Genomic DNA, 11728 nt, shown 5'->3' on the forward strand with positions numbered 1-11728 from the left:
AAGGGAGGGCTCAATCTCCCAAGCCCAACGGCTTTGAGTTGCAGCACTCACCATGTGATTCCATTCTCTTGTGTGTCCATCGCAGCCCTATGGGCCTCAGAGTCCGTTTCCCTAAGCCTGTGCTCTAGCTCCTTGTGATGGCTTCACAGGCCCCCCACAGGCTCAGTTTTCCCCTGGGCCTCACCCATCTGGGAAGTTCCTATATGGGCATCCTGTAAACCACTGCAAACTTCAAACACTCCTATTCAACTCAACATACACGTTTTTAGGATCTTAAATACCGACCGTGCTATTAAAGGTAGAATCATAGACTTTTTAGAGTAAATTGGGACCTTAGAGCTCTCCAACACTCCTGAATTTTACAAATGAGGGAAGTGAAGTTCAGAAAGGTTGAGCTACTTACCCAAGGTCACACAGCTAGCTTAGGGGCGGGGGTGGAACTAGAAGCCTGATGTTCACAGGAACTCATTTCTCCATGCCACATTCTTAACAAATGTAGGCTTTGTCAGGATTTAGATTGACTCCTCTGCTAAACTTCAAGTTGATTTATTTGAGTGATGTGTTTAGTTGATTCATTGTATATCTCTGCTGGAATTATTTCTAGCCATTGCTAAAGCGGTTAGGTCTGAAAATCAGAAGAATCTCTGTAAAATGTTGAAAGATGAGCCAATTTTTAAAACCCAGAAGGGAATGTATATGGCCTGTGTGTAGCTGGAGGCTTCTAAACATTTTTTTCTTCATCTGTGGAACACTTTTATCATTCTGGGGAAGATTTAGACATTGAATGTACTAAAAGGATTTCATTTGACTGCTATGTATTTACCCCTGCCTGTAATCCTCTAATAAACACTCGCAGGCAGAACAGCCTAATTGGCAGGATGAGTTAATGCACAGGCCATTTATTTGCCAAGCGCATGACACAGACCATGAACAAAATAAGCTAGTAACTGCCTCTCCCTCTTAGCAAATGCTTGTCTGCACCCCGCCCTCTCCCAACCTGCTCTTCCTCTGGGCTTGAGCTTGGGGACAGTTTGATGCACAACTGCCATGCGCCAGCAGGCTTCAGATAAGCCTGGAAAGAAATGAAAGGGAAAGAACTTTCTGGTCAGGAGCACCTCTCTCCGCAGGGGAGTGGCCACCCCAAGTTAAAACATGTGTGCTGGCTGGGCACCGTGGCTCACACCTGTAATCCCAGCACTTTGGGAAGCCGAGGTGGGCAGATCACCTGAGGTCGGGAGTTTGAGACCAGCCTGACCGACATAGTGAAACCCCATCTCTACTAAAAATATAAAAATTAGCTGGGCGTGGTGGGTGCCTGTAATCTCAGCTACTTGGGAGACTGAGGCAGAAGCATCACTTGAACCCGGGAGATGGAGGTTGCAGTGAGCGGAGATCACGCCACCGCACTCTAGCCTGGGCAACAGAGCGAGACTCTGCCTCAAAAAATAAATAAATAAAAGTGAAAAATAAATAAAAACATGTGTGCTTATAAAACATAGCTAAATACAAGTTCTGTTGAGGAAGATGAAGTGTCTCTCTGTGTTGGTCACAAGAGTGGATTGCAATAAAACAACTAATAATGAAAATAAATATGATCACACTGGCTTGGCCAGGGGCTGCCTTCTGCTTTATTCTTCCAGAACCGGTTTAGCAAATCACTGTGAGACTACTGTCCTGGAGCCTCCACTCCTCACCTACTCGAGCATATAACAAGGCTGTCTGGGCCTCCTGCCGGCCCTCAGTCCTGTCTCCATTCTGACCTGCCACGCGAGGGCAGCCTCCCCTTCTTGGAGGCACGCTTCGAACCAGTCTCCTAGGTTTGCACAAACCCTCCCTCCAGCCTGGGCATGACCTTGTCGTAGGCTGTGCACACAATACAGCCTACCTTAGGGCTTGTCCCCGCTGTACGTGGACACCTCTTCCCTGGACTCACTCTGCAAAGGGGCCTTTAACTGAGCGCCTGTGCTCTGTGCCCTCACAGGTCTCCCAGGCAGCTGCGGACCTCCTGGCCTACTGTGAAGCTCACGTGCGGGAAGACCCTCTCATCATTCCAGTGCCTGCGTCAGAAAACCCCTTTCGCGAGAAGAAGTTCTTTTGTACCATTCTCTAACTCCATGTGTGATGAAAACACCTCCTTTTCTGACCTTCAGAGTCCCCTGTAGAGACCATGCATGCTCTAAGCCTTAGGGAGTGAGACCAACACCCATTCCTGCCCAGCCAACAGTGGCTGGGGCTTGTCTTATGTTTTCATCTGTTTTCTCCGTGGCATTCAATTTCATTTTTTTCCTTTTCATTTTCATGTTATTTTCATTATTGGCAAAGAAAATCAAAATTTTTATAGCCAAATAACAAATGTGCCATGTAAAAATAAGTCTGGACTTAAGAGTTTAAAATTTTTAAACATCAATTTCCAAGTTTATATCATATTAATACATTTCAGTGGATAATTTATTTAAAAAAAAAACTATGCCTAAATATCCCTTATTTGCAATATTCAGTATCAAATTAGAGCATTTTGACCAACTGAAACATAGAACGTTTTCATCTCCTTTCCTGGAGAAAGCAGCTGCAGAGGTTCTGTATTTCCTGCATTTCCATCATCCTAGTAAAAAAACAACAACCCACAGGATTGGAATGGTTTTCTTTTGGTTTTTTTGTTGTTGTTGTTTTGAGACGGAGTCTCGCTCTGTCACCCAGGCTGGAGTGCAATGGCGTGACCTCAGCTCACTGCAACCTCCACCTCCTGGGTTCAAGCGATTCTCCTGCTCAGCCTCCTAAGTAGCTGGGATCATAGGCACGCACCACCACACCCAGCTAATTTTTTGTATTTTTAGTAAAGACGGGGTTTCACCATGTTGGTCAGGCTGGTCTCAAACTCCTGACCTTGTGATCTGCCCGCCTCGGCCTCCCAAAGCGCTGGGATTACAGGCGTGAGCCACCGCGCCCGGCTGTGGAATGGTTTTCTTAGCATATCCTCCCAGGGCCGCGGTGCCCTGGCTGTGGGCCGTGGTGGATGTCCCTTGTTTCAGTGGTCCTACAAAGGTAGATGTGGGCGGACACCGAAGTCAACTTGACTGTAAAAGTACCCCATGCCGTTGATGTGCTGTGGCAGACCTGTGGGTGTGGTCCCCCCTCCAAATGCCACCTCTTCCTGCTCCCTCCTCTTTTGGCTCCTACTCAGTAGTTCCGTTGTGGGCTGCAGTAATATAAGGACCTGTTCTGGACACAGCACTGGGCCCGCTGGGGTTTTAGTAGGGCAGCCCCTTCCCTGCAGGAGTGAGACATGGTGACAGCAGTCCCCTATGTGCCCCTCAGTCATCTGAGCATTGGTGTGCATTAAGGTATTTAATCTTCCAACAATAAATACCATAAGTGCATGTCTGTTTTATTTTATTTATTCATCTTTTTGAGACAGAGTCTTGCTCTGTCGCCCAGGCTGGAATGCAATGGCATAATCTCAGCTCACTGCAACCTCCACTCCCACGTTCAAGTGATCCTCATGTCTCAGCCTCCCTAGTAGCTGGGATGACAAGCACACGCCAACACGCCTGGCTCATTTTTGTATTTTTAGTAGAGACGGGGTTTCACCATGTCGGCCAGGCTCCTGGCCTCAAGTGATCTGCCCACCTTGACCTCCCAAAGTGCTGGGATTACAGGTGTGAGCCAGTGCACCTGGCCGTATGTCTGTTTTAGAGTGAGGGGAAACTGAGGCACAAAGCGTTTATGTAGTTTGCCCAAGGTTACACATGGTAAGCAGAAAAACTGGGATTTGAGGGCAGGCAGCCCGGCCCCAGAGTTCCCTTAGCCCCCCTGAACTGTGCTACCTTCCAGGTCTACCTGTTTGCAGGTAGGGAGACCCACAAGCTATCTTAACTGCACACCGTGAAGCAAACACCTTTGTTGCACCAACCCATGGTCCACACCTTTGTTGCAGCAACCCGTGGCACACTTCACTTCCCACATTCTCCAGGAGGAAGCCGTATTCTGGCAGTTGAAGGAAGGGGATTCATGGATGCCCCAAGGAAAGGCTAGACATCGATGAATTAGCTCTTGGATTGTCTAAGATCAACCTGAAGGCCCTACCTAAACCAAACTCATATGACCCCGATGAAAGAGGAGAATACACAGTGGGAGCAGAGCTCTTTGTGTAAGTTTGTTCTATTCTGTTTATTTGGAAACTGCCTCTCTCCCTAGTTCTGACAGAGACTTGCTGTGTGATAGAGAACAGGCCGTTTGTGCCTGAAATGTTCTAACCTGCAAATTGGGTTTAATGGTAATTATCCTGCCTTTCTGTCTGGGAGGAAACAGAGATGCTACACGGATGAAAGCTCTGATTATCATTTAAAACAAATAAATGTACTAAATGCCATGGTATAATATAGGGAAGAGTGGATGACTTCAAAGAGACCATGGTTCTGTTGGATGTGTAAAATTGCCTGCAAAGAGGCAAATATAATTTCCAGATCAATTAATGACTTGCTGCCCTCGTAAATGGATTTAGGACATTTTTGTTCCTTGCTTCTTTTGTTAAAACTCATTCTTAGTTTCATTATCAGCTCACTAATAATACCAGTGTTGTGAAGATGCTCAAACTAGAGCAGAACTGTATGGTGGATGTGACGCTAAGACCTCAGATCCTTTGATAGTGCAGTTATGACCAGGATCTCTTTATTCTGCGGTTCACATCAACATCATTAACCCGAGGAAGCAAAGCACAAGTCATAAAGGCACATCTGAGAAGCTGAGAAAGCGGGGCAGTACAGAGAGCATCAAAATCAGGTCAAAAAAATGCTGCTTTCCTCTTCCACTAAACCTTCTCCTTGTTGTTTTTACATGTCCCGTCCCTCCAGATTCAGCCTCCCTTTTGTTCTCTCTCCTTTTCCTTTTCTTCCTCTCTTCCTTACTTTCCCCTGTGAAATGCTTTTCTGTCCTTTTACTGCACCTCTTCCAGACCTATGGCATTTGGGGATGGGTCACCTTTCCTAGGGTGATCCTGAATCCAGCTGCCTCTTCTTTTTTTTGTTTTTGTTTTTGAGACAGAGTCTTGCTCTGTTGTCCAGGCTGGAGTGCAGTAGTGCAATCTTGGCTCACTGCAACCTCCACTTCCTGGGTTCAAGCGATTCTTGTGCCTCAGCCTCACGAGGAGCTGGGATTGCAGGCATCCACCACCACACCCAGCTAATTTTTGTATTTTTAGTAGAGATGGAGTTTTGCCATGTTGGCCACGCTGCTCTCGAACCCCAGACCTCAAGTGATCCGCCTGCCTTGGCCTCCCAAAGTGCTGGGATTACAGGCGTGAGCCACCGCGCCTGGCCTAGTTCCCTCTTCTTAGATGCAGATTTCTGCACATGAGCTGTGAGATCCACAGACATGTCACTGAGCTCCCCTACTCTGTCAGTGGAAGATGAATGGAATAAAGCCTGCTTGCATTGTGGAGTGCAGCTGTGGGGACAGTTGTCATTTTTGTGTTTTCAGCTTAACTGTCCAGCATCTCCCCTCCCTTCCTATAGCAGGGACATCATGCCTTAGATATAAACTTAGTGGTGTGCAGTATCCACCGTGGAAGCTGAAGAAGGGAGGTATGCCCTGTCTGTCAGGCACACCCCGCTTCCAGCCCCATACCAGTCGGGAAGTGGTCATTGACCTGGGGTGGACTACCTGGACCCTTCCTTGGGGCTATGAGCCTGGAGAATGTGACACAAATGAAGAGATACTGAGACTCATTTCAAGGAAGCCACTGTGGTCCGGGGTTGGTAGTCATCCAGCAAGGCAGGTGGGTAGGGCTGGCAGGCTGCAGGGATGGTGTGTCCACTGGTAGTAATGTCCAGGGATGGCAGAGTCCTGGGAATGTCATTTCTGCTCCACTCCTTGGACTCACTGAGCTGTCTCCGCCTCCACCTATCTTCCTACAGACCTCCCTTCTAGTTTTCTGTCAATTCTTTGAGCCAGCACACTCCATCCTGTACATTCTTTATTCTTTCATGAGATAGCCTGAGTTAGATGTAAATATATATAACCTAACAATTCCACCCTTAGGTGTATACCCAACAGAAATGTGTACATGTGTTCATCCAGAGACATGCTCTAAATCTTCACAAAAACACTCCCTATAATAACCCCGAACAGGAAAGCACCCAAATGCCCATGTTGGCTGGATAAGCACATTAGGGTATATTCACACGATGGAATCCCAGACTGCAATGGGAATGAGCTGCAACTCCACCCCCAACTTGGAGTGTATTCACCAACCCTAGTGTTGAACGAGATAAGGCAAAAACGCACCATAGGATTCCATTTATATAAAGTTTAAAACCCAGCAAAATTCATCCATGCGGTTGCAAGTAGAGATCAGTCCTAAGAAGACAGTAACCAGAAGGAGGCATGAGGTGGTGCTTCTGGGGTGTTCTGTTTCTTGACCTGGTTGCCGGTTACCTGGGTGCTTTCCATTTGTGAACATTCTTGGAGCTGTACACTTTTGATTTGGGCACTTTTCTGTGTGTATGTTATACTTCAATAAAAAGTTGGGCTTTGTGACTAGCAATCAAGAATCCTACTTTTTTTTGGCACTTTGCTCAAATTTTTACTCCTCTTTAGATATCGTTAACATTACATTAATGATAACTAACATCGCTAGTGGGGCATTTTAAGAGCATGCTTGACGTCATTTTAAAATACAAACTACGATCCTCAGCTATCTGGATGAAGAATAGGCCGTCAGCACCACACAGGTAGGGCCCTGTGAACAAGATGCGCAAATGCTGTGGAAATTGTGTCTTTTGGGAAGACAGTGAGGAATCCCACTGTGAGTTCCCACTTGGTGGCAGAGATGTTGTCCTCTCAGGCTCTCCTGCCTTCTGACCATCAGGAATGGATGGAGGAGATGGCCTGCTGCAAAACCCTATCATCAGACACCATCGTTGGGGAGGGAGCCGCAGCACAGGCCCCAGGGGGCTCTTCTATGACACCTCTGAATGCAAGCTCAGTTGCCCAGGTCGCCCAGCCCATAGGTATTAATACACTGGGGCCAGAATACCGATGGCCACGCCTTGCTCCTTCCACTCTGCTCACATCCCTGGGGGCTCTGGCCCTGCTTCTGAACCTCGGATTGTTTCTGAGCATCTCCCAGGGCGTCTCCCTTGTTCTCAGCTACCAGGCAGCCTCTGCCGTCTCCCTGTGGCAGCTCTGACATGTTGAGTTCCAGGGCAATCACAGAGCAGCTTCACGCTGGGACACCCCCCACGACCATGAGTCAAAAGGGCTTGCCTCTGATCCTGAGCTCCAGCCCCCCATGGAACTCAACTACAAATCTGTGAATTGTCAGCAGCCCCCCTGCTGCTGGGAGACAGGGGAGGGAGCAAACCAAAGGGCAGAAGGAAGTTTGTTCTGGTGACTCTTCAGATTTGAGATGACAATGATAAGAGTAATAACAAGCAACATCGATCTGATGTCAGAGGCGTGTGAACCAAAAACTCCATCTTGAATAGGGGCTGGGTAAAATGAGGCTGAGACCTGCCCGGCTGTGTTCCCAGGCAGTGAAGGCATTCTAAGTCACAGGGTCAGATAGGAGGTCAGCACAAGATACAGGTTGTAAAGACGTTGCTGATAAAACAGGTTGCAGTAAAGAAGCTGGCTAAATCCTAGCAAAGCCAAGACGGCCACAAGAGTGACCTCTCTGGTTGTCCTCAGTGCTACACTGCCGTCAGCGCCATGACAGTTTACAAATGCCGTGGCAACATCAGGAAGTTACCCTATATGGTCTAAAAAGGGAAAGCATGAATAATCCACCCCTTGTTTAGCATATCATCAAGAAATCACCATAAAAATGGGCCACCAGCAGCCCTCGGGGCTGCTCTGTCTATGGAGTAGCCATTCTCTTATTCCTTTACTTTCTTAATAAACTTGCTTTCACTCTGCACTGCGGACTCGCCCTGAATTCTCTCTTGCGTGAGATCCAAGAACCCTCTCTTGGGGTCTGGATTGGGACCCCTGTTCTGTAACACTGAGAAGAACACGGATGATAGCAATCCATTAGACAGAATTATTCACACTTACATCTCCTCAGCTCTTCAGGGGGTAAGACACCAGATCATGGGCGGGTTTTTTTTGTTTTTTGTTTTTTTCTTGAGATGGGATCTCACTCTGTCGTGCAGGCCAGAGTGCAGTGACGCCATCACAGCTCACTGCAGCCTCGAGCTCCTGGGCCCAAGTGATCCTCCAGCCTCAGCCTCCTCAGTAGCTGAGACTACAGGTGCATGCCACCATGCCAGGCTAACTTTTTTTCATTTTTTTGTAGAGACAGGGTCTCACTATGTTGCCTGGGTTAATCTCAAACTCCTGGGCTCAAGCAATCCTCCCACCTCTGCCTCCCAAGCACTGGGATTACAGGTGGGAGCCACCGTGCACTGCCATGGGCTGTTTTCATGAAAGATCAGAGGATGCCCTCTACCCCCCAGCTTCCAGCCACATCTCCTGGGTGGCACACTGCTCTGCCGTCCCCAGGATGTAGGCCCAGAGCAGCAGAGGTGGAGGATGAGCTGGGCGTCTGCCCAGTTTTAATGCTTTTGTTGATGTGTGGACAAAACAGGGACACACTAGTACCATCCTGCATTCCATCTGGTTTCTAGGAAAACCCTCACAACTTGCTTCAGTTTCAGCTATACATAATTTACTAACTTGTAAATGTTCAAACCCACATACGATCATTAACCGCATGCTGGTATTGTAGCCACTTACTTCAAAGATTCCCTAGTGACCCAGGGTGGCCTCCAAGGCCCTGTCTGCCCTGACTCCTACTTACTCTCCAGCATCACTTTCACACCTCACTCCCCCTGAAAACCCTGTACTCCATCCACGCTGGTCATGATTCAAGCCCACCTACTAGCCATGCTCCCTGCTGCCACAAGGCCTTTGCACCTGCAGCTTCCTCTGCCTGGCACACTCTTCCCTCCTCTCTTTGCCAGATGGACTTATTTGGTAGATCTTGACTCAAGCATCACTGAAGACTCAAGCCTTCTCTGACCTCTCTGACGAGGTCAAATCTATCTCTAGGTTCTTATTGACTGTGAGGCTCTCCTTTGATGCCCTTGTCATGGTTGCAGTTTTACATTTGTGTAAGTGATGACTCAAGGAAGATCTGTCTCCCCCATGATGCCATAAACCCTCTGAGGGCCGGGGTTCTAGATATGAAAGGAAAAGAAATCTGCCCGAAATCACTAAGCCAGAGGGAAGGGTCAAGCTGGGAACTGCCTCGGGCAAACCTGCCTCCCACTCTATTCCTAAATAAGATAGCTACATACCCACCCCACCCGCCACCACCACCACCCCCGCAAGCCCCACACTCCCTCACAATTTGCCCACAAGGAAATTCCTTACAGACAAAGGACAGGCAGAAGTCAAAGTCATCCTTCTGCTCATGTGAGACAAATGCACATCTGATTTGCTTGCTCTGCCCTATTGTTTCGCTAAGCCAGACTAAGGCATAAGTGACTAGTCCTGTAAATCAGCAGTCCCCAACCTTTTTGGCACCGGGGGCTGGTTTTGTGGAAGACAATTTTTCCACGGATGTGGGGTGGGTAGGATGGTTTCAGATGAAACTGTTCCACCTTGGATCATCAGGCATTAGTTAGATTCTCATAAGGAGCAATCTAGATCTCTCCCATGCACCGTTCAAAATAGGGTTCACCCTCCTATGAGAATCTAATGCCACCACAGGTCTGGCAGGAGGTGGAGCTCAGTTGGTAATGCTCACTGGCTGCTTACCTCCTGCTTCCTAACAGGCCACAGACCCATACTGGTCCGCAGCCTAGGGGTTAGGGACCCTGCTGTAAACCGTTTATTCAGCGAAAGGCTGATCAGAAACTCAAAAGCATGCAACAGTTTGTCTCTTATGTACCTAGGACCTGGAAGGCCCCTCCCCACTTTGAGTTGTCTCGCCTTTCCGGACTGAACCAATGTACATTTGATATATATTGATTGATGTCTCATGTCTCCCTAAAATATATAAAATCAAGCTGTGCCCCGACCACCTTGGGCATATGTCGTCAGGAGCTCCTGAGGCTGTGTCATGGGTGTGTTCTTAACCCTAGCACAAGAAACTTTCTAAATTGATTGAGACCTTTCTTGGATACCATTTGGTTTATATGGTTTTACACATTCCCAGCACCTAATATATCATCTGGCACATGATAGCAATCAGAAGGTATTATCTGAAGAAATGCATGAAAGTTACTACTAGTCCTTTCTTGACATTAAGTGCTTCTCCTTAGGGGTGTGAATGAACCCTTAGAAGACTGAAATAGTAACCAAGGAAAGGGGGCGGGGGAACCAATATTTGTTGAGTGCGAACATCATGTGCCAGGTCTTGAGCAAAGGAGTTAACTTTCTTTTTTTTTTTTTTTTTTTTTTGAGATGGATTCTCGCTCTGTCACCCAGGCTGGAATGCAGTGGCACAATCTCAGCTCATTGCAACCTCCACTACCCAGGGTTCAAGCGATTCTCCTGCCTCAGCCTCCCAAATAGCTGGGATTACAGGCACGCAACACCATGTCTGGCTACTTTTTGTATTTTTAGTAGAGATGGGGTTTCACCATGTTGGTCAGGCCGGTCTCGAACTCCTGACCTCAGGTGATCTGCCTGTCTCGGCCTCCCAAAGTGCTAGGATTACAGGCGTGAGCCACTATGCCCAGCCAGGAGTTAACTTTTTAAATCCTTACAAATTGCATTGTGATATTCTTTATCCTCATTTGGTAGATGGAGGTTCCTCATATAAATATGAGGAAGCTGAGTTTAGGCTGGGTGCAGTGTCTCACACCTGTAATCTCAGCACTTTGGGAGGCCAAGGTGGGCAGATTGCTGGAGCTCAGAAGTTCAAGACCATCCTGGTCAACACAGCAAGACCCTATCTCTACAAGAAATTTAAAAACTAGCCAGGCATGGTAATGCACGTCTGTAGTTACAGCTACTCAGGAGGCTGAGGCAGTAGGATCACATGGGATCAGGAGGTCAAGGCTGCAGTGAGCTGAGATCATGCCTCTGCACTCCAGCCTGGGCAGCAGAGAGAGATGCTGTCTCAAAGAGAGAGAAACAGAGAAAAGAAAAGAAACTGAATTCAAATTAAGTAACTTGCCGGATGTTAGACAACTACTAAGTGACTGAATTTGAATTTGAATCAGTCCACCTGACAACACCACTACCCTGCCTGTTGTCAGACTGAGGCATTTAAGAACCAAAAGGCTCCACCAGGCACAGTGGCTCATCCCTGTAATCCCAGCACTTTGGGAGGCAGAGGCAGGCGGATCACCTGAGGTTGGGAATTCGAGACCAGCCTGGCCAACATGGAGAAACCCTGTCTCCACTAAAAATACAAAATTACCTGGGCGTGGTGGCACATGCTTGTAATCCCAGCTACTCAGGAGGCTAAGGCACAAGAATCGCTTGAACCTGGAAGGCAGAGGTTGCAGTGAGCCGAGATCGCGCCATTGCACTCCAGCCTGGGCAACAAGAGTGAAACTCCAAAAAGTCTCAAAAAAAAAAAAAAAGAACCAAAAGGCTCTCATCTCCTCCATACCTCATTTAAAGAAAAAAAATGCAGGGCCAGGCACAGTGGCTCACGCCTGTAATCCCAGCACTTTGGGAGGCCAAGGCAGGCAGATCACTTGAGGTCAGGAGTTCGAGACCAACCTGGCCAATATGGTGAAACCCCATCTCTAAGAAAATTCAAAAATTAGCC

The 11728-nt window shown here is 47.8% G+C and overlaps 1 protein-coding gene across 3 annotated transcripts in view; it reads left to right on the forward strand.

The window, feature by feature from the left end:
* The window catches only part of GNG4 (G protein subunit gamma 4), a 105851-nt gene extending 99291 nt beyond the window's left edge, over positions 1 to 6560 (forward strand). For 2 of the 3 annotated variants that reach the window (XM_054547767.2, XM_024242853.3), the window contains one exon: positions 1982 to 6560. In XM_054547767.2, coding sequence (XP_054403742.1) covers positions 1982 to 2110 — 129 coding nt within the window. In that variant the 3' untranslated portion in view covers positions 2111 to 6560. 3 annotated transcript variants of the gene reach the window in all.
* Positions 6561 to 11728: the final 5168 nt, after the last annotated feature.

This window comes from Pongo abelii, chromosome 1 (assembly GCF_028885655.2).
Source record: "Pongo abelii isolate AG06213 chromosome 1, NHGRI_mPonAbe1-v2.0_pri, whole genome shotgun sequence".
Lineage (NCBI taxonomy): Eukaryota > Metazoa > Chordata > Mammalia > Primates > Hominidae > Pongo > Pongo abelii.